At 39.8% G+C, this 24444-nt stretch overlaps 1 protein-coding gene across 2 annotated transcripts in view; it reads left to right on the forward strand.

Moving 5' to 3' along the window:
• The window catches only part of LOC115261050 (purine nucleoside phosphorylase), a 55384-nt gene extending 31343 nt beyond the window's left edge, over nucleotides 1–24041 (forward strand). The window contains exons 1-3 of one of the 2 annotated variants that reach the window (XM_062854151.1): nucleotides 4622–5366; nucleotides 22781–23054; nucleotides 23203–24041. In XM_062854151.1, the coding sequence (XP_062710135.1) occupies nucleotides 5218–5366; nucleotides 22781–23054; nucleotides 23203–23784 (1005 nt within the window). In that variant the 5' untranslated portion in view covers nucleotides 4622–5217 and the 3' untranslated portion in view covers nucleotides 23785–24041. Of the gene's footprint in view, nucleotides 1–4621; nucleotides 5367–22780; nucleotides 23055–23202 lie in introns of those variants that run through there. The other variant, XM_062854152.1, reaches the window with a different exon arrangement.
• The last annotated feature ends 403 nt before the right edge of the window (nucleotides 24042–24444 follow it).

Here is a 24444-nt window from a genome sequence, read left to right on the forward strand (position 1 = left end):
CGAGCTCCTCCGATCCGACCGGAGCACCGGTGAAATTCTGAATCACAAGTCACACTATCATTAGCAACTTCCTCAAACTGCTTATCAAACATTTGCCTAAAGGTACACAGGGACTTGACAGACCATATTATAACGCTGAAGTAGGGGAGCTTGTATAAAAACGGCCCACAGGAAGATATTTTAAAGATTTCATCACGTTGATGATATTGGCTGGACGACAGCTAGGGTATAAGCAAGTGTATGAGTACCATAAGTAATCTCATACTTACCTTACCGGTTAGACGAAGACCTGAGTGGCCTCTGCTGTACATAGTACAGCTGCTCCACTTTACTCGGTCCATGGCTGTGTGTCTCCAATTCCGCACTCTGCGAAGGAGCCGCAGATCGACCTCCACTTGATCAACCCATCTAGATCGCTGTGCACCACGTCTTCCTGTACCGGTCGGATGACTCTCGAGAACCATTTTAGTCGGGTTGCTATCCGGCATCCTGATGACGTGACCCGCCCACCGTAGTCTCCCGATTTTCGCGGTGTGGACGATGGTTGGTTCTCTCAGCAGCAGTCTTCCATCTGCATTCCACCTTAGATGGTACGCAGCACCTTCCGTTCGAATACTCCAAGGGCACGTAAGGCCCATGCTTCGTGTCCATAGAGGACGGTAATCAGCGTTTTGTAGATAGTTAACTTCGTGTGACGGCCAATCGTATAGTTCTGTGGAGTCCAAAGTAAGCTCGATTTCCTGCACAATGCGTCTCTGAATTTCTCTCCTGTTGTCGTTGTCGGCGGTCACCAGTGAGCACACGTACACGAATTCTGCAACCGCCTGGATTTCGTCACCATCGATAGAAATTCGGGGTGGCGGGCGCAGTGATTCCTCCTTGGAGCCCTTTGCCATCATGTACTTTGTCTTCGACACATCAAGGACTACCTAATCCGATTCGCCTGGCTTCACTCTTTAGTCGAATGTACGTTTCCGCAATCGTCTCAAATTTACCAGCTACCCAAGTAACCACGAAGCCGTATATAAGTGCATCAATTTAGCCCTATATTTATATTTAAAATTGTGAATATAATGCTGCATTGCTTTAAACCCCTCATTGAAGCAATATTAAAGTCGAAAAGGGCCCCACTAAAATCAAATAAGTGCCACATATTGCAGCACGCTGACAGCCATTGCTAAAGTAACATAAATGCATGTGCTGTATATTTGCATTTGCACATGCGTAATACGTGCAACACGAAAAACCAAAACAAAAATCTAGCATTTTTAGCACCGTTTTGTTATCGACGGTACTGATGCCCCCCACACATGACTGTTTTAACCATTATATTTTTGTCGCCGGGTCGGGAGTCGAACCAGAAGTGTTGAAGACCGCTAGATGAGTTCCATCGCGCTGGTGCCTTGGACCGTTTCTGCTGCAGTGATAACAACAGATTTTTCATTAACTAAAAGGAAACTGATCTTCTGTCTCAATCATTGCAGTAGAAGGCAAAACGACTATGTCATATGTAATAGAATACAGTAATTCATTACATTCTGATAAATAAATAATGCATTTTAGAAGATATTTAATCAATATAAAATAACTAAAACGACGATTAAAACACCCTTCGCACACTGCTCATATGCTAATTGTGATTTCCATCATTATTAGCATATGATAGCAGCCTACAGAAAAGAGAAAAGGTCATCTCTAAAAAGGTTTTGCTGTCGTCGATCGACGGCTCAAATGGGGATTAAGTTGGTCGGGAGTCGAACCAGAAATGTTGAATACCGATGGAACTGACCGTAAAGCTGTTCAATCTTCTTGATTTGATTTGTTTACCATTAGAGTCAAGCTTTTATAATTGTATTGTTAGAGCTAGTTTGTACATTGCATTATATCACCTTTTAATGAACCCTTATGTAAAGAAAAATGCAATGCATCATTACATTGATAATGCCAATCTAAAGGATTATTGCATGACAAGTGTGGAATTACTGCATTTCGCATTGCAAATGTTGATATTCAGTCTAATTCGTGCAATGATATAATGCTTGTGGTTACTTGGGTATAATATCAATATCATCAGCGAAACCAAGCAGCGTGAAAATCGTGAAAATCGTCCACTCGTGTTTATCCCCGCTCTCCTTATTACACCCTCTAACGCAACGTTGAACAGCAAGCACGAAATACCATCACCTTGCCGTAACCCTCTGCGAGATTCAAAGTAACTCGAGAGTGTCCCTGATACTCGAACTACGCACATCACTCAATCCATCGTCGCCTTGATCAATCGTATCAGTTTATCCGGGAATCCGTATTCGTGCATAATCTGCCATAGCTGTTCTCGATCGATTGTATCATTAATCGATTTAAAATAGATGAACAAGTGATATGTGGGCACGTTGAATTCGCGGCATTTCTGCAACACCTGGCGGATGGCGAACATCTGGTCTGTTGTAGAGCGTTCACCCATGAATCCATCCAGATATTGATATACAGCCATTCCATAGAAAAACGATATAGTGCATCTCCGATTGTCATGAAACTTGGTGGGCTTGTAGTTCTTCGGAAATTATTAGACCCGTATTTTTTTTATTTCGTCATTAGGGTGACCAATTTTCATATAGGGTGGTCCAAAAAATTAAGGTTTTTCAAAACTAAAAATTTTCAAAAAATCGTAACTTTTGAACCATTTACCGATTTTAAACTTCTTTTTTTTTTGTTTGAAAGCTATTGAATTTTAGTTTCCAGAAAAAATACGTTAAAGGGGCTGAAATGTAAAGAGTACTATAAAATATGCAAATATATTATTTTTTTCACGTTTTCATGGTCTCGGGACCAAAGAAGTACCCTGGTTTTATATTTTTATCAAAAAATTCAGGAAATTTGGCGTAATATATCAAAAAATCAGAAATGTATGTTGTTTTGTTTTTGAGATATGATTTTTTGAAAATAAAAGGTAAAATTTTCCCATATAGCCGAGGCGGTAAACGCACGGGTATTCAGCATGACCATGCTGAGGGTGACGGGTTCGATTCCCGGTCGGTCCAGGATCTTTTCGTAAAGGAAATTTCCTTGACTTCCTTGGGCATAGAGTATCTTCGTTCCTGCCACACGATATACACATGCAAAATGGTCATTGGCAGAGGAAGCTCTCAGTTAAAAACTGTGGAAGTGCTCATAGAACACTAAGCTGAGAAGCAGGCTTTGTCCCAGTGAGGACGTTACGCCAAGAAGAGAGAGATGGAATGGCTGTAAATATATGTTTGAGCAAACTAAATCCAAAATTCAAGGATGTTCTCGATCACCTGGCAATCATTTGACTCATTTATCCACAGCTCAGTTCAGAAGCATTATATTGAAATGAGGTGTTCGGCAAACTTGTAGATAAGTGTTTTTCCTACAATTATCACCAAGGACGCCATATTCTAACTCTTATATTTACGGCGTAAAAGTGTTAGTACCATCTACTCATACCAAACGATCGGATTTTTCGATCGTTTAGTATGAGTAGGTGGTACTAGCGATCTCACGCCGTATATATGAGAGTTAGGATATGGCGTCCTTGGTGATAATTGTAGGAAAAACACTTATCTACAAGTTTGCCGAACACCTCATTTCAATATAATGCTTCTGAACTGAGCTGTGGATAAATGAGTCAAATGGTTGCCAGGCGATCGAGAACATCCTTACCAGAATATCGTTTAAGCGATTGATAAAAAAAGACTGGCTACGTTACATTTTCCGATAGACTACCACGCGTCTCCATCCTTCATCAAAGATTACTAAAATTTCCCGTATTTATATTATCTAGGGCAAAACGGTATTCTTAAAATTAGCATAATGTACGGGCGTGGGTATTCTTGGGTAAGCCTAAGCTGAGAAGCAGGCTTTGTTCCAGTGGGGACGATACACCAAGAAGAAGGAGAAAAAATTATCAAATGGATTTGATCAAATGGGGCTCTATGTTCCTCTTTCCCCTACAGCAAGTAGCAATTTGAGCCAGCCGGTCATCCACTCGGGAACATAAAATACCTAACAGCTCCTGCGCAAAGCTGGACTCGAGAAGAGAGAAGAGCGACAAGCTTTCCATGATTAAGGCAAAACTGGAAGCATTTCCTCACTTTTTGGTTTTTGATTTTTCATTAAATAACGAAGCAATATTTTCAAAATCGGTTTTCGTGCACATGTAGAGTATGGATCAGGGTATCTTCTGAATTTTTTACGCGGTATAAAATGTTTTTCGCTTTTGCAGAAACCATTTTTGAACAAAACTTCACTAAAAAATGGTTTCTGCAAAAACGAAAAACATTTTCTACCGCGTAAAAATATCAGAAGATACCCTGATTCATACTCTACATGTGCACGAAAACCGATTTTAAAAATATTGCTTCGTTATTTAATAAAAAATCAAAAACCAAAAAAATGAGAAAATGCTTCCAGTTTCGCCTTAAGCTCAATCAACAAAACACGATTTCCTATGTATGAGGAACGGTCAGCGTCGCGCACGTTGTTATGTTATACAAAACAATCGACGACCCGGCCCGGCCTCTTCGACCACGGCGCACGCAGGTTGATGGTCACTCCCTGCGCGTCCCGAACCTGATTTATACTCTTTTTTTGCCGAATCCTCGTCAACACGTCGTCGTCGTTGTCGTCGTCATCGCCACCGTCCAGCGAGAGTAGCTTACGAGCCGCTTCAAACCAGCCGGTTCCAATCAGTCCTAATCTAGCATTTACGGAGAGCGGTCGATTGTGTTCCAGCACACAGCCTTAACGCAGCAGCCGTTGTCGTCCAAATCCACCCTAAATACGAGCACCGAAGTTGGCGCGCGATCAGTTCAATTCTGGTTTGGAAATACCTACGATCGATCAGGCGATCCATAGGGAATTAATTTGACGAATCGCAGTGAAGTACACGCCCTGTCCCCAACCAGTAGCAGTAGTTGGCGAATTTCACGCATCAGCGGGACAAGTTTTCAGCGATTCGAAAGGCGAGCCCGATCGTAACGTGTTCCATTTGATCTGCATTTGAGCGCGCGCGCACTCCGTATACGTTGCAAAAGTAGTCTACGCGCGATCGCGTGGGAATTTTGAACACCGGCGGTCGGTGGCTATACATAGTTTGTGGGTAGTTTGCGTAGGACCATCGGTGATCCAATTATCCGATAGAGTTTGCAAATTTCAAATTCAACAAGGACAAAGTCAGAGAAAAAAAAAGTTGTGACGATGAGTGACAAGGTTTATGTCAATGGCATAACGATCAACGGCAGCGAGTGCAACGGAAATGGTAGCAGTGCGCTGACCAACGGAACGACCCCAGTGAACGACGACGAGAAAATTGCAGGCGTATTCTACAATGCACGGGAAGAAGCATGGTGAGGATCAGGTTCAATTGGATGGGAATCAAAGTTTAAAGTGATGTAAATTGGTTCGGGTGAATTGTGCGATCCTTGCAAAAGTCTTCCGTTATTCGGCATGTGGCTTTGTTCCGATCCATTGCGATAAGAAATAAGTGATTTCTGTATTACGTCAGATCATCGACAAATGCGAATCATGGTGTCTCGTGCCGTGGCCGAAGGTTATCAAGGAAGTGTTTTAAAACAAAATTTTAATTGTCCGATAGACAAGAGGAGATGTTGGGAGTTTTGCGCGTTGTGTGTTTGCGATAGGGATTATTGCGACGTAGATTTTGGAATTTCAAAATGCATAGTTTTGGAACGGACACTTGTGGTAATGATCAATCAAAACTTGAGTGAATACGGAATGGTCTTTGTTAAAGAATTTCAGTAACTTATAATTATAATAAAACTGAATAAGGTTTGAGGTTTGACGGATGATCGTGACTGGGAAATTTAATGATAAAACCTGGAACATAAACCATAGATAAAGTCAGTGTTTCAAAGTTAAACTAAATGTGAACTGTTTAATAACATAATCCTACTGATGATGATTAACCTGGGCTTGTTAGGGGAATATCTGTAAGTAAGAAGAAAATCGCGTTAAGTACTGTTCCTTTGAATTCCACTAAGAATTTGCATCCTTTGACAGATACGTATTTCGACCTCAACTGTCGTCGTGTGTCGTCTTCAGTGTCTTGTACTTGACTCGATAATCCTATTGTAAAGCCTGCATTATTCCATACTGTAAATAGCACAATATGCGAGTAAAAACGATAATAAAACGGCAATAAAACTAGATTAAGACAAACACCAACAACTAGCTCTCGAAAATCCTAATTAAAAACGGAGTTTTCATTATACTCTATTCTGTACGAACCATTTCTTATGAGCACATATCGAGAGCTCCGAGTTATTGTCTATTTATTTATTCTGGACACATCAACAGCTCCAATGATGTTTAACTTAATCCTAGACTTATTTATAATGTCTATTTTTAACAATAACTTTGTCATAATTAAGGCGAAACTGGAAGCATTTCCTATTTTTTTTTTGGTTTTTGATTTTTTATAAAATAACGAAGCAATATTTTCAAAATCGGTTTTCGTACACATGTAGAGTATGGATCAAGGCATCTCCTGAATTTTTCCCTGGTGGAAAATGTTTTCAGTTTTCGCAGAAACCATTTTTTAGTGAAATTTTGTTCAAAAATGGTTTCTGCAAACACGAAAAACATTTTCCACCAGGGAAAAATTCAGGAGATACCTTGATCTATACTCTACATGTGTACGAAAATCGATTTTGAAAATATTACTTCGTTATTTTATAAAAAATCAAAAACCAAAAAGTGAGGAAATGGATCCAGTTTCCAGTAGAATTACACAAGTCACGAGTACATAAAATCCAATACAAAAAAAAAATACACAGCAATTAAACACAACTAACGGGAACTGCTAAAATATCTGGAAAAACTTCGGCGGCGAATGCGGCGAGGGGTATTAAAGTCAAAATAGGAGGCTACCCGGTTGACGACCCTTTGGTGGATGCCTACTACGGCTCCATACCTGCCATAGTTTGACCGTCTAAGTGGCAAGTGAAGCAGGAGGTTGTTGCGTAATGCTCTAGGAGCAGCGTACAAATTAATTTGTTCCAAAATAGTTGGTCAGTCAATACGACCTTGCAGAGCGTCCGCTATGAATAGGGCTCTTGCTGTGTTGCGTCTTACTTGTAAGGGTTCTAGGTCAATAAGTTGGCAGCGATTTTCATAGCTAGGGAGACGGAAGGGATTTCTCCACGATAACCTTCGGAGCGCAAAACGTAAAAAATCGCCTTTGCACGGACTCAATCCTCTCGACACCGTTATTGTAGGATGGACTCCAAACTTCGGAGCAGTATTCCAAAATAGAACGCGACAGGGAACAGTATAATGATTTGAGATAGTATACGTCAGTGACATTTTTAGCTGTACTAAAGATGAATCCGAGAATTCGTGAAGCCTTGCTTACAACATATGAGACACAGTGTTTGAATGTTATAAGCTTGTATCTAATATCACTCCCAGATCCTTCACGTGATCCACTCGTCCTATTTCGGAATTGTAAATGCTTTATAATGCATCAGTAATGCTCTTGCAATCATCGAGGAGAGAGAATGGTCAGACCGACAGACAGACAGACGGACAGACAGGCTCAGATCTTGAAGCATTTGTTGAAATTTTCTAGTTTTGAGATGAATGGCAAAGTTATGGACGAATGAGATGAATGGCAAAATTATGGACGACGATTTGAGCTCGATTACGAATATTCGATACCAAATATTTCTGGTAGATTCCCAAAAGGAACTGTTGGATTCCCACAAGAAACTCCTGGAGAATTTTCAGAAAAAAAAATTTTGGAGGATTTCAAGAAAAAAAGTCTTGGGAGAATTCAAGAATGAACTCCGATGTTATTCCCAGAAGTAAGTTATCGAGGATTTCCAGAAGGAATCTCGAAGGATTCTAAAAGGAAGAAATACATTTGTAAATTCTTGTAAATGTAGGTAGGTATCCTAGAACGAAGTCATTGATTAATTCCAGAAGGAGCCTCTATAGAAGTTCCAAAACGAACTCCTGCTGAAATATCAGAAAAAACTCCTACAGAAATTACTGGAGAAATTTCTGCATGGATTACAGAAGAACTTCTTAAAAGAATGCTGGAAGAAGCAACTCTTTGATAAAAATCCAGTAGAAACTTCTGATGAAACCCTATATTCAATTTCGAAGAAACCCCAGGAGCTCCAGGAAGAATCTCAAAAAGAATTTCTGGAGGAATTTGAAAAAAAAAAGTTCAGTGAGAATTCCCGTCGAAACTTCTAAATATGTAAAACCTCTAAGAAATTTCAGAGAAACAACATCTTGATTTAAATGGAACTTTTGGAAAATGTAGAAGGAAATTATAGAAAAATCTTCTAACTATCTAAACAAATTCTTTTTATCGAATTGTAAAAGATATTTCAACAGGTACATATGTACGAGAGGAATCCAATATTCTTCTTGGAGGATTCCAAGGATTCCACGAAAACACGCGAATATAGCTCTGGGGAAGTTCCAAGAGATTCAGAGAAAATTCGAGGAGGGATTCCTGGTAGAACTTCTAAAAAAATCCAAATAAATTATTATTGAATCCCCAGTGAAATTCCTGATCAATTTTCCGGGAGAGCTCCTGTAAGAATGAAGTAAGATGCAAAGCTCCAAGAACCTTTTTACGGAATACCAAAAAAGGCAAAAAAAAACCTACCATAGAGAATTGTTCCATGGGATAATTCTTCCTTCAGAATTCCACATTCCTCCCACCGTAGTTTGAATCACAATCTTTGCCAGAATTTACAAATAGCATCACCACTGCAACCGCAATAGAAGTTTCACCAGAACCCCAGCGGAATGTTTCTCGATACGTGATCAGTATTTTCAATGGAATGTCCCAGAGCTCCATTTAAGTCTCACGATCTGAATTTTCCTCAGAAATCCACCAAAAAGTTTGAAATTTAATCATTTTCCCCACACGCGCACAAAAGCTCATTCCTCTTTCAACCACACTGATTTATCCTTTGATTACTTAAAAATAGGTATATTTCCATGCTTAATGCACAGACAAACAGACGTATGCTTAATGCACAGACAAACAAACGTAACACTCTTCAAAACAGCTTGGCACATGCATTTTACGATCAATTGAAATTTCATTTGATTTGCGCGATCGTTCCACCAGAGGCGCAAATGTTCGATAGCTTTGACGTTTGCCAGTGTACACGTTGCTGAATGATGCAAACGGAAATTACAGGCAATTTGTATAGTAGTGTGCGTGTTAGCAAAACGTCAAATCGAAATCCATCATGGCCGATAATATCGCGCGCGGTTATACCAACAGGTGGCAGTGTACTCATGAAAATGACACCGGGCAAAAGTTGTTGATGAATTTCCTCTAAGAGTTACGTCTGTTTGCCTGTGCTTAATGGCTTGCAGTCAAAAAAGCCCAAAATCGCATATTTTGCCCTTTAAATTGAGGTATAGCTAAAAATTGTGACGTGCTAGAGCAAATCTGAGCCCAGATTCGGATTCAGCGGCCCAAAATCTGTCAGAGGCACATAAGTTTGCTCTTGAGACAAAAAAATGTTGCGCTGTGTATTAAACGACCAGCACTTCTCACTCCCGTTCCATATTCATGTGTCCGTGACTACTGTGGATACCGTGAGCTGGCACACTCGCAGCCATCGCTATTAACAGCCCGGCACTAACAAGAATGGTCCCCTGAGATGATGTTAAGGCTCAAGGGAGAATGACAAATGTTCCAGAACTAAAAAAGCACTTTTTCCAAATTTTCCACAAATCGAAGAAAATAAGAATGTCCGATAAGGGCCCATATAGCCGAGGCGGTAAACGCACGGGTATTCAGCATGACCATGCTGAGGGTGACGGGTTCGATTCCCGGTCGGTCCAGGATCTTTTCGTAAAGGAAATTTCCTTGACTTCCTTGGGCATAGAATATCTTCGTGCCTGCCACACGATATACACATGCGAAATGGTCATTGACAGAAGAAGCTCTCAGTTAATAACTGTGGAAGTGCTCATAGAACACTAAGCTGAGAAGCAGGCTTTGTCCCAGTGAGGACGTTACGCCAAGAAGAGAAGAGGAGAGGAAGAATGTCCGATTGTTTATATAGTCAATTATGACCATCGGACACACTGTTTTTGTTCGCTTTTCCGTCATTCTGGAGAAAAGTGCTTTTTAAATTTTGGATAACCCAACTAACAATCACTCATTTTACAAGCACCTTTACGACGAATTGATTCAGCATGATGCTGAATAACATTAGGATAATTTTCAGGCATAACCTTTGTTCGGGTTTTGTTCACACACATTTGGAGAAACTATAAAGCATAGTCTTGTGTACCAACTGAACTGTTTGTTGTTAAATCGTTTTACAACTATATAGTAAAACTGTTATTCAGCTTTAGCAAAAATGATTAAAAATTAAAAAAAATCAAAATTTTCAATTTCTATGAGAGTTTATGATTGGAACTTTGCTGAGAACAAATATTGTGAAATAATAACTACACATAAATTTACCTAAATCCAGATTCGAACTCGAGACTCGTGGATTGCCAGCCGTATGCCTTCCTATCTGCGCTATCCTAGAGATGATGAATTGCAGCGCTCAAATCAAAACATGAACTTCCTGTGGTTTAATAATGATCAGACTTCGATTCCTATTCAGCAGATGTGAATTAGCACAACATTATGTTTAACGACTGAACAACAGATTAAAAAACACGTGTTTTTCATCATGTACTCTGAGTCGAAGTATGATGCAACGAAAGCGCTTATTTGACTTGTGAAAAACACATTATACAGATACATGTCCTAATTTTTACATGAACTGAACAAGAAGCAGAAAAAAGTTTTGCAAAACTATGTTATAAAGGAATTACAGCAAGTCGAATAAAAATCTTATTAAACGCTTGTAAAGTGTTTTAAGCTATCATTGATAATACCAAAACGAAAAGTTGAATATTGACTACTTTTTCAATTGAAATAGCATTTGTACAGTAATGTGTACAGCATAATTTTAGTTCAGCTATAATTACTATTATAACGCAACAATTCAGCATGCATGCTTGTTTGCGGCTGGCGATTGTTAGTTGGGAATATGCAATTCTTAATTGAGCCTTAAGGCGAAACTGGAAACATTTCCTCATTTTTTCAGTTTTTGATTGTTTTAAAAATAACGATCAATATTTTCAAAATCGGTTTTCGTACACATGCAGAGGATAGATATGTATCTTATATTAATTACATTGCGGCGTTTCCTCAAGTGCGGCTATTCCTTTCCAAGAGGATTTGCCGCGTGGAGTTTCGTGTAAATGCGCTTTAGCAAACATTACATATTCAGTAGCAGTTATAGTAGCAAGTGCCCAAAATAGTTCCAAACCCTACCTAATTTTCTAAATTTTCAATGTGCTGAAAAATATGTTTAACTTGAAGGCCCAAACGATCGTGCATTTTAAGTTGGCATATTTTCAGTAGCAGTTCAGTTGCTAATTTAGGACAATTTTGCAGTTGCAGTTTTTCGAGTTATACTGATGCGGAGAACAGTGGCATCGTCACTTAAGTTCATCATTCATTTTACGGCCAAACGGAATTCGGTTAAATGGCGTTCGGCCAAATGACCCGGAACCATGTACATATAATGCTGAAATACGGCTTGTTCAAATGCTTGTTACGGCTTGTTTAAAGAGCGCTGAAAAGCTCACTGGAAGCATTAAACGTGTCTGTGTCTCTTACACCAGTACCTTGTTCCACGTTTCCTGGTGCAACGATCTTCGCGCAAAAACCTAACCTCCAAGTGATTCGTGATTCAATGCAATTCCGTCGCCCATTATTCAATTGCGCGTAAATTGAGTCGCGCTGATACCTTCTTATCGTCGCCGAACAAAGGCGGCAAATCCCATCCATGCTCCATCCAATTTAAGACGATCATGGTGTGACCCCCCAATCATCATCCTCTGTGCCATGATTGTTAATATTGTCGCGCTTATCTTTTATTAGAGTCCTGCGGCGGTCGTACGCTCGCAAGGCATACCGCCGCATGACAGTCGCAAGGCAAAACAAAAGAAAAAGTGTTCCCGCCAAAAACAAAAGCACGTGGATTTCGCGAAGTGACAGATGTTTTTGAATGTATTTGTGACGAACGGCAAGAGTGGCTCAGTGGAATGAGTGTTCTTGCTGTCAAACCCCATATAATGGAATTATATACTTTTAAATCTGGTGACGCTGTTATGATTAGTGACTGTCGCGCTAATATCAGAAGCCAGAGGCAGATAATCGCCATATTTTGATTTTTCTTGAGAGGCATAATATACCTACCTATGTATGTTCAAATGTTTTTGTTTTTTTTTCTTTCTCTGTAATCTGCACAATTGATATGTGTTGTTCCTCAAACGTTGTTCCCGGGACTGCGCCTGAACCAGATAGAATAATCAATGATCATGGGTTCAAGCTTATGAGGAAGCTGCCTTCCATTTGACATTACAGTTGATAGGGTCAGTAAGATCGAGACAGTTGAATCAACAACAGATGTCATGAGCCTTTCACGCCAAATTGATTTTACAAATGGGGAATCAAAACCGTGCCTTTTGAGGTAATCGCCAAGGGCATATGTTGCTTGGGATCGCCTCCTCGGCGAGTAATATACATATAACCTACATACAGTGTATCAAACAATTGTCCGTACAGCAATTTTTTGGTCAAAATTAATTTTTCATTCAAATGTGCATAGCTTTTTTATACGTCAATCAAAAACGCTGAAATTTTGACCAATCATGAATTGTATATTAAAGCTTCATTGGTAAAATTTTGAGCGATATCGAATAAGTTTTCTGAAAGTTATAGTACTTTTAGAAAAACTTATAAGATTTTTGAACACATTTTTAAAACATTATATTTCAGTATGTACTCGATGTGACTTTTTCAATTTTTTGTGTGTTACAGCTGATACCTAAGGTTTTCATATGCAGCTACTTTTGAAGTTTTATATTCACTACAAAAAATATGAAAAATGTGCTTATGTAGTTGACGATGTTTGAAAATTTACCTCATTTTGCACATATAATCTGCCAAACGTTTTCCACCAATAAAAGTGCATTAACTGAACGAAAAATACATAGGACCTTCTCTTCATATGTAGTTTTAAAAATATTACATTAAGAGAGTTTAAAAACGTTGAAAACATTTGGCACTTTTATTGATCAAAATATGATAAATTTCCAAATTACACTCTGAGCATATACAGATTTTTCATATTTTTTTGTAGTGAATATAAAACCTTAAACGAAGCTGCATATGAAAGCCTCACGTATAAGCTGTATCACAAAAAAAATGGAAAAGGTTCCATCGAGTACATATTGAGATATAATGTTTTAAAAATGTGTTCAAAAATCTTATGTTTTACTAAAAGTTCTATAACTTTCAGAAAACCTATTCGATCTCGCTTAAAATTTTACTAATAGAGCTTTAATATATGGTTTATGATTGATCAAAAGTTCAGCGTATTTGATTGATGAATAAAAAAGTTATGATCATTTGAATGAAAAATTATTTTGACCAAAAAAAAAGCTGTACGGACAATTAAGTTTTTAAATTTAAAAAAATGTATTGATTTTTTGATTTTATGTAAAAGAGCACCTTTTTCTGAGCCACTAAGATTTTTTTTCAGATTTTTATTTTGGTACCTAAAAACAATTTCAAAGAGATTTTTTAAAATCACCTTTTGACAGCTGGGTAACTGTTTGACAGCTGCGCCCAGTACAAACTGCGACGAGGGGTGATTCGACAAATCGCTCCCATACAAACTTCAAATTGATTTTTAAATAGGTTCCCGGGCACCAAAATTCATGAAAATTTGGATTTCAGCTCAGTTTGACATGCAGATTCAGAATATCACATTATCTCAACACCGTTAAAGAAGCCAATTGTTTGATACACTGTATATACGACCTAATGCAATATGTAGTCATATTTAAGTTGTAGTAACCGAAAATTCTCGAATTGTGCTTCTAGGGATCGACGCTGGAAGCAAATGCAGAAGGAATCACTTCGGATTATGATAATGAAATATGCTTAGTAAGCAATAGTCTGTATCAAAGTTTTATCACCTTAATGATCAGGGTATTTAGGTCAGAGCCGTCAGCGACAAGTGGTACCTATTGATTGTGTTTATTGGACGGAAATGCATTTGCTGCGGTGCCGAAGGTATGGCCAATCAACACAAAGCTTTCTCACCCAGCCACATCAGTGCCCTGCCAACCAACAGGTCATCAAGGAATTTGCGATGATTAATGGGCTTTGGAGGCTCGTTATCTTCCACATAGAGAGAGAGTCGGACGGCGTCGGACATTGTTTGTGCCGAGGAGGTAATAATTATTATATTGCCCCCATCATCATGTGGGGAGAAAGAATATGTACCAATACCGCAATCTGGGATTCAGGCTTGTGATTAGCGTTGCCAAGCCTCCCGTACATGGCGCGATGCTTGAGTTTATTCATAGAAACGCTTTTATGGGCTGACGGACTCTTGGGCTTGATCTTCGTTTCTAATGAATGGAGGGTTTCACATGTAACAATACACGTCAATATTTTTAGCAGTAAATTGGAATTTTTACAAATTTTATTGCTGAAATCAGAAACTCATAGTACATAAAAGTCTTGAGGGTATGTATTACTTTAAAAAGAGCTTTTAAACAAGACTAATTAGTCAAATATCAAAAAAGTGTGTACACCTAAAATCGCTAAAATTAACTCACATTAGACGATCGAACTTGTGTGATCAAACATTAAATCTTTCAATCTGTTTGAGTGGATAGATAAATAGAAAATCGAGTATCTTCTTCTGAGGACGCACATTTTACTCCACCGTACCCTATCCATGTGCTAATCGGCAGCTAATAAAGATGATACTGCTCGAAGACCGCTATCAGAAGCGCGTGATTTAGATGGACAGGTGCGCACATTGCCATCCATTCTCGCAGCAGAAGGCATCCCTAGTGGTTGTACACAGTCATTCGATTTAATTGATTTCCAAGTGGTGCTTGGTTTGTACACAGTTTTTGACGTGTGGTACAATGTAAGTAATAACTTTCCAGCGAGATGACTGTGATATTATTTATTTTATTTTCAAGTCATTAGTTCCCCATTCATCCAAATGGTTAAAAAGTATGGAAAAAGCATACATAATACATAGTTTCTCGAATGGGTTGATTGTAAGAAACAAGATTTTCCAATCTTCTTGCCTTTTTGTTTGAGTGTAGCTTGATCCATTGTTTAGTACGTTTTACGTTACTAGCATCTTGTCTATATTACATACCATTAAGCAAATTGCCCTCTTTCGTTATACCTCATTTCGATCCGTTGATTCTTGGGACAAAGATTAGAAACTAATCTTTGACTGTAAGACAAGATTAACGTGATTCACCACCGGTGTTCTGCTTACGCTACATCTCGGGATAAAGAAGGACCCATGTAACCATAATTCAACTGTAATGGTTTTTGTAGAGTAATGCAAGCCAATATATGTGCGTTATATCTTAAGTAACAGTTTGATGACCAATTAGTTTTGAAGAGATTTTGAAGAGAATTTTGATACCTTTTATCTTTTGGTATTTTGGTTTTATGATAATTATCAGTTTATGGTTATAGTTATTGGTTTTATGCTTCAACAGCATGGTTACTTGGCTATAATTTGGCTGGATATCTACATAAAAGAGATGCGGAGTTCTCTACATTCCTTCAAGGTATTATGGGAGTTTTTGTGTTATTAGTGAAATGATAGTGGCCACAGGATGCGTTTAGTAATGCGGATTGTTCATAAAAATTCCATTTTCCCATTCCTTGGTTTTTTCTCGGGTAATGATGATGAGGAGCAATCTCCAAAGTTGTTAGAGCGGATCATCGAGGGGCTTTTTCCGCGGCATGATCCTAGTCCTTGGCCTCCTTTCGTAGGACAGTCGGGGACTGGGGCTGGCGACGAGGAGAGGGTCATCGATGTGGTACTTGCGGGGATAGCGAAGTCCCTTAGCGTAGGTAAGGCCCCAGGTCCGGACGGAGTTCCGAACCTGACCTTAAAGGTAGCAATTGCAGAGGCTTCCGATATGTTCTGGTCTGCTATGCAGAAATGCCAGGGCAAGGGAGTTTCCCCAGAAGTTTGGGAGAGGCAGAGCCTGGTTCTATTGCCAAAGGCGGGGAAACCACCCGAAGACCCGTCAGCATATAGACCAATATGCTTGATCGACACGGCGGGGAAGGTGCTTAAAAAGATCATCTTCAGTAGAATGTTGAGGCACACTACTTACTTACTGTCAGTCCTGAGCACCCACGGTGATGCAGAGGCGCACTGAGGGTGTAAATGGTCTCTCGAGCAACCACTTCGGCTTCCAGAAGGTGTAGTCGATCGTTGACGGTATCCTGTCGATTACAAAAACCGCCGAGATAGCGCTCCAGCGTAAAAGAAGAGGGGTTCGCTACTGTTCAATAGTGACTCTGGATGTAAGGAAAGCGTTCAATAGCGCGAGTTGGGCGGCTATTACCGATGCGCTCCTGCGTCTAGGGATACCCGGGTAACTGGGTACCTGTACACAATTCTCGGAAGTTACTTCCATAATCGAGAAGTAGTTTAAGCTCAAGAGTTCCGCAAGGCTCCATCCTGGGTCCGGATGTTATGGAATGTCATATACCACGAGGTTTTACGGTTAGAGTTCTCGGTGAGTGTGGAGATCGTCGGCTTCGTTGACGACATCACGCTGGAAATCTACGGTGAATCGATCGAAGAAGTGGAGTTGACCCACACAGCCATTATTAAGGAGAGTACATCCTTGTAACGTTGCTGTCGTAGCGTCAGTCTCTTGTGTTGGATCCGAGCCCGCGGTTGGAAACGGGTCCCCCGGTAATGCCGGGGCAGCTGGAAGCCCCACTGTCAGCAACCCCTTCTGGTGCAACTGATAGGGCCTGAAGGGTAGTAGTAACCTTGACTTCAGCAGGCCAAATCGCGTTACACGTAAGTATCAGTTCTTGGTGCTTGCCAAACAGTTGCGCGGGCGTGGTGGTTGATCCCGCCCGCCTTCCGAGGGCAAAGGGAGTGGTGAGAACCACTCGGGAAACTGGCTGAACGTCTGAAAGCTATCTTGGCGGACTCCACAAAGCGAGTTATCGATGTTCATTGTTGCAGGCTGCGCAGCTAACCTTGAGGGTGCAATGTGTTTTAGCCCCTCCCTGAAGTTCCGGAGAGGCGTAGGGTTTGGCGACCATGGGAATGTGTCAAGTGGGTCGAGGAGAGAGTAGTCCTGGCTTTTGTAGAAGACGGCCTTAACCCCACACTATCTGGACCTTCCCGTTCAGCTGTCTGTTGAGCATAGGGGAAAGTTTAAAAGGAAAAAAAGGTAGCATTTGCTAAAAGTTTTGAGTAGCTGGCCCAAAGGTTGCTGTTTATGATGCACTAATGCTGGGACATGTGCTGGGATTTCGATGTAAATCTTATGAAAAACTGAAAATCACAATAGCATGTAAACAAATTCGAAAATTAACGGGTGGTATGTACCAATTGATCATCCTGGCTATTCCAATAGATACAAGTAAACTCAGGAAAAAACGTGTTATCTCAAGAACCCATGAGAGTTGATTCTGACATTTCTAACAGAGTTCCTCCTAGGATTTTTGTAGGAGCTTTTCACGGGGTCTCTGAAGCAATACCTCCCAAATTTCTTCTGAAAGTTTTCCCGATAGAGTTTCTAGAGTTTCTTGCTGGAATCTCTCCGGGAATCCTTTCAAAATTTATTCAAAGATTTTTTGTGGATTTATCTAAATGATTTTCCGGGTTGGTATTTCAAGAGGTTTCTTTTTGCGAGATTTATGCAGAAGTTCTTTCAAGGATTTCTTCCAGAGAGTTTATCGGGTTTTTTTGGCGGGATTTCGCCCGTAGTTGATCGCTGCTGATATTTCTCCGGAACTTTCTTACAAGTATTTTGCATATTTTTGAGAAAACTCGTGGAGAAATGCCTGCAAGAACTCCGGGAGCAGCTATTAAGAAATCCTATTAGGAACACCCAAAATCTCGGGACGATTCCCGATAGGGATTCCGGAAAGATCTTCGATCGGAAGTAATTCTGTCATTCTGTTATAATCAACGCACCCCCGGGCCGTGGCCAATCTGCGTTGTTTCACTGGGCGATACGTCTACCAGTAGACTTGTATCTGCCCTATGCTAAACCGATTAGCATAGCAAGTCCTTTCCACTGATGAGTAGGCTCGAATGTCCCGCCCCTCTCTATAACCCATAGGGGGAAATAAGGAGTTTCCAGTTTCAAGTATTGTATTGATTATGCTACCAACTCTTTCTATTCCTTAGGAAAAAAAATCACTAGACTTGGATTATCAGGCTACTATTAATAATGAACATAATTAAGATACAAGTTTACATATACAATTGTAAAAGCAGTGTTAGATACTTTAAAGTGAATTGAAAAATGTAAATAAGATAAATTGTAAACTATTCCGCGGCGACAAGAATGGTTCAATAGTGTCATAAATAAACGCGTAAACAAACAATTGATATGGAAGTATGCATATTGCATTATCTATTAGCAAAGTAGTAGAAAGAGTTGGGTGCCTGATTGTAAAATTGTTGTACTTATCTTGTGTGTTTCGGACAAGTCCCGTTTGTGTTGGCCATTGAGACACTTCTTGCTTCAAAACGGTCGTTTCTGGAATGGAAAGAGGATAATTGGCCGCACAACTCCGCAGATGGGCGGCCCGCACATATTAGTATAATGTTGCAATGATTGAAAATAATAGGGTATAATTAATAATCTATATGAATACTGCTACTAGTTCAGGTTTCTCACCCTCCACGATTCTCTAGATACTGTTATAGCGTGTTTGTTGTAAATTTGTTGATAAGTGAAGCCTCCAGTAATTCAAAATTCAATGTAGCGAAGATCTTGAGCGGATAGCATTCATTGATAATGATAGTGATTATTTTAATATGGCTTAACAAAAATTACTATTCAATTATTTTAAATCGGATTCGTCAATTAAATTATTGTTCATAAAATAACTAACCATGCCAATAATAACATGATTTAAGAGCTCTCGTGTTTCAATCAATGCTGTCATACTATCTACCAAATCTTACAAAGAGGATTGAGGAAGTTATGTAGATATTGGTTATATGAACTACTACTATTTACTATAACATCTTTAAATGGATAGTGTAACTACAGGAAACTACGGAAGAGGTAGCGGCTATTGAATCAACCTGAGTTACGTGTAGTCAACTAACTGTTCGATCAAGTGACAGTGGCTAAAATCATGTTGGAGGCATCAGAAATCGAGTTGATTTATTAGGCATCATTTGAGTCCGATCATTAATCCAAGAACTAATTTTTAACGAATTTTGTTTCAATTAATATCCTACTAAATAATTTTACTATGATGAATCATATGCCAACGTCAATCCTATCACAGACTCCAGACATCAAACAATAAGCAATGACCCAGTGCTTACCAGTTTGGCACCTTGACAGGGGGGCTTGGCCTTGTATCTACAGCTCAGAGATCAACTTAATTCCGTCAATACAGCAAACTGTTCACAATACTCTTTTGTGATACTTTGACGGAATATTATTGGAATAATCTTCTGAGACACACGATCCGGGCAAATTGGATCGTCAGATAATCAGTGCCCTTTCAGCACCAGGTGTCACATCTGGATCATTGATATACAGGAGTATAAAAATTACAAGATGTGATAGGCCGGAAGATTTGGTAAGCAGCTCCCCCCAAGATCTTCGATCGGAAGTAATCCCGATAAATTCTCTAAACAATAATCTCAAGAGGATCACTTCAAGAAATCCTTCCAACAACTGCATGGAAACATTTCTGACAGAAATTGCGGGAAGATCTATTTGAGAAATTCCAAAAGGAATTTCGGAAGAATTTCCAGAAAAATATTGGAGAAAAGTCCAGGATAAATTCAGAAAAACTCTGAGAGACTTCCCAGAAGCATCACCAGAAGGAATCTTCTAGGAGAAGTCCCAGGAAAAATCTCAGGTTTTAAGAAACTTTAAGAACTTAAAAAAATCCAAGAGAAACTTCTGTGGAAATCCCGATAAAATCTTAAAGAAAGCTCACGGAAATTTCCAGGAGAATATTTGGAAAAAAAATCTAGGGAGAAACCCACAGCAGACAATTTGTAAGAACTCATGGAGAAATGCTTTTGAGGAAGTCTAGTTGAAATTATAGGCATAGCTCCTGTAGAAACTCTTATAGAAATTCCGCGAAGATCTCCTGGGAAAAAATCCAAGAGGAACACCGAAAGGGATCTCGGAGATTTTCCCCGACAACATTTGACAAATGTCCTGACAGAAACTCCTTTGAAGATTCTGGTAGAAATTCCACGGACATGGTGGAACACAACTACAATTCCGCGAAGGCCTCTGGGAGCCATACCGGAAAAAATGCTGGAACAAATTCTATGGGATCCCCGTGAAAAACTCAAGAAGAAATAAGTCGGAATTACTTAAGAGTCCTGGAAGTTTCCTCAAGGAGGAAACCCGAAAAGAACTCAAATCTTGGAAAAATGCCAGTAGGTATCCTAAAGGAACTCCGATAGAAATTTGCTCACAAACTTATTTCTCAATTTGTCAATAAACACACACTGTGTGTTTGAAATTTGAGTTTTCTGTGCATTCCAAGAGATATTTCTATAAAAGTTAAAAAAGCCCTGACAGAATTTCTGGCAAAAATAATTATGGAGGAAATTCTAGATAAATTTAAATTTCCAGATTCATCCACTTCCACATGGAATTTGCAGCATCTTAGGGTACGTTCATAAACCATGTAGACCAAATTTTGATCATCTCAGATCCCTCCCCCCCTCGTAGACTTTTGTTCATACAAAAATATGAAAATTGGTATGGATCGTAGACTATGACCAGACCCCCCTCCCCCCGAAAAGTCCACGTGGTTTATGAACATACACTTATCGGAATCTTCGGCCTTCCAAAAATATCTGCTTGATATTTGAGGCCTTCTCTTGTAGTGTCTTGCTTTTTGAATAATCGTCTGAAGGAATCTTCAACTTCTTCATGAAACCACAAGCTTGCAGTAAGAACCAAAAGCCCTTTTGAGTGATTTTTTTAAAATCTTTCTCGAAATCACAAAATCTCTTCATCTTTTCCAATAACAATATAAAAGGGTGGGGCGGGGCAAGATGGGTCAGTGCCATTTACGAGCGCATTACTCATGTTTTGATTATGTTAATAATTTTGTTAGGTGCATGAAGCATGAATATACAAAAGTTTAGAGCATTGATTGAAAAATTATTCACTCTCATGGAAAATTAAAAATAAAATGGTTTTTAGCCATTTTTCTTATGCGATACATTCCATATATTCTCCATATAAACCACAGCGGGGCAAGATGGGTCAAAAAAAAATCTAGGGATTTATCATCATTTAAAAGTAATTTATTTTTTTATTACAAGACTATCTCATAACTCACTTCAATCAAGCGGAATGAACGCCTTAAATTATAACATAAAATTATGATATTTTTTTAGTGAAAACATCGATTTTCAAGTCGTCTTAGGACCACTCAAATCGTAAAGTTTTTATTTTCTAAATAAACTTATAAAATGTTTACTAGTAGCTTTTGTTTACTCAGTATGGATATGGAGTATATATGAATACTGAACAAATCTTATATATGTATTGCCGTTTTTCGTTGAGAAAATGTAAATTACTTAAAAAGTGACCCATCTTGCCCCGCACTTTTTTCACTTCGAAAAATCGGTCACTTTTTAAAACTGCTTGTTTAACATCATATTTTGTATTTAATGAACTTTTTATTAACTTTAAGCATAGCTAACTAGTGTATTAAAGAGTAGATGACGAATACAAACCAATACGATTTGTATTTACAAAGTTATGATGGCCCGTCCTTAGGTGACCCATCTTGCCCCGCCCCACCCTACATTACTTATAGCTAAAGGAATGGAAAATTTTAAACAATACAGTAAGGACTCGATTTTGTCAGCCCCATTTTGCGACAAACTTTTTGCTCTCATTATCTTGCGGTCAAACTTTAACCAATTTATCTATGTTTATCGTCAAACTACAGCTTAAATGCAGAGCATAGAGGGATAAAAAGTTAGAAAAACTGTTCAGGTTGTTGAGGAGAGCAAAGAGTGTGTAATAAATAGGGGCTGACAAAATCGGGTCACTAATGTATATTAAATAATGTGTCGAGTTTTCGCATTTTTTACTTTTGATCCACGATAATTTTGCCACGAATTTTCATTGGATATAATTATCTCCCGATGCAATAATGTTATAGTGATTAAGGTAGGTTAGATGTTCCACGTAAGCAAAAGTCCTTGTAACTCATGAAGTGCTGTTAAACACGTGATACGTGATAGTGCTGCGATATCTTCATCATAGTGAATTGCTAATATAGTATTACATGTATTCATAAATGTTTAGAGAATAAGGAAGGCTACCAGCTATCTTGCCTCAATTACGTCATATTTGTTATACACTGCACTGATTAACTTATTCTTCGCCAAACTAGATCACATTCTCAGCTGAGCCCAGACGTTCTTATAAACCTGCTGACACGCTCAATTAGTCATTCCATTCGCGCCCGACTCGTGCCGAAGCGTAAATTACAAATTCAATCAACCAACCAGTGACCCCCTAATAGAAATTCCAATGAAGCGAGGCAAAAAGCCGCATTCCCCTCACGTACTGATCTTGAAGTAATTCTAGCAAAAATAATTGATCATCTATTTTTCCGCTCTCCATCTCACAGGTACACCTACGACACGCTGCAGGAAATTGCCAACCACCTGCTGTCGCGAACGCAGCTCCGGCCAAAGATCGGTATCATTCTGGGCACGGGTCTCGGATCGTTGGCCAACCAGCTGACCGATGCGGACTACATCGACTACCAGACCATCCCGCACTTCCCGGTTTCGACCGTGGACGGGCACGTCGGACGGCTGATCTTCGGCTACCTGAAGGGCGTTCCGGTGATGTGCATGCAGGGCCGATTCCACTACTACGAGGGATACCCGCTGGCTAAGGTAAGTGTTGCGGGGGCTTTACGGGGCTGGGGCTTTCTCTGGCCAAAGTCTATGCTCCATACATATTTTTTTTGTGGGACAAAAGTCTACGTTGTTTATGAACAGTCCCTAAGTCACAAACTAATTACACAAATCTATCCACTTTCAGTGTTCGATGCCGGTCCGGGTGATGAAACTGGTCGGCTGTAGCCACCTGATCGCCACCAACGCCGCCGGAGGACTCAACCCCAAGTACAAGGTCGGAGACATCATGCTCATGAAGGATCACATCAACATCATGGGTTTCGCCGGAAACAATCCCCTGCAGGGCGCCAACGACTCCCGGTTCGGTCCGCGGTTCCCCAACATGGTCAACGCCTACGACTGGAAGCTGCTGAAAAAAGCCAAGGAAATCGGCAAGGACATAGGCATCGACAACGACCTGCACGAGGGCGTGTACATCTGCCTTGGTGGACCCAACTTCGAAACCGTTGCCGAGCTGAAAATGCTCCGGATCTGGGGTGTGGATGCCGTGGGAATGTCCACGGTGCACGAAATCACCACTGCCGTCCACTGCGGAATGACCTGCTTCGCGTTCAGCTTGATCACGAACCTGTGCGTGCCGGAGTACGACACCGAGGAAACGCCCTGCCACGACGATATCGTAGGAATCGGCAAAAGCCGGGAAACGACGCTGACCGAGATGGTGGCGCGGATGGTCAAACACATTCACATGGAGCTGAAAAAGTGATGCGCGCGCGACACATTCCGTTCTCAAACTCACATGCACAAGTGACACAGTCGACAGTCTCTTCTGTTCATATTAGGACAATTATGCTTAATTCTTTAAGACATTTTCACATCGCCCTATCATTAGTTTTTTTTAATATTCTCCACATCTGAGATTAACTAGTACGTAAGGCATTTGATATTGGTTCATCTAGGAAGATTTTAGTGATGTTAATATAAGATTGAAAATCTTTACAATAAACTTTCCTCTTTTAACTTGTTTTTATGTGAACTTTTCTTAGTATTTAGTATTTTTTTGGATTGCTGAATATTGCTAGGGGAAGTCGAGTATAGAACTTTAAGAGATAAGAGTCCTAGTATGTATTGTCTTGAATCCATCAACATGAGTTCATGTTCATGTTCTGTATTTCTTATGAAGCTTTAGTACCTTCTTCTTCTTTATGGCTCTACGTCCCCACTGGGACTTGGCCTGCCTCGCTTCAACTTAGTGTTCTTTGAGCACTTCCACAGTTATTAATTGAAGGGCTTTCTTTGCCTGCCATTGCATGAATTTGTATATTGTGAGGCAAGTACAATGATACACTATGCCCAGGGAGTCGAGAAAATTGTCCCGACCGGAACGGGAATCGAACCCGCCGTCTCCGGATTGGCGATCCATAGC

Source organism: Aedes albopictus, chromosome 2 (assembly GCF_035046485.1).
Source record: "Aedes albopictus strain Foshan chromosome 2, AalbF5, whole genome shotgun sequence".
NCBI classification, from domain to species: Eukaryota; Metazoa; Arthropoda; class Insecta; order Diptera; family Culicidae; genus Aedes; species Aedes albopictus.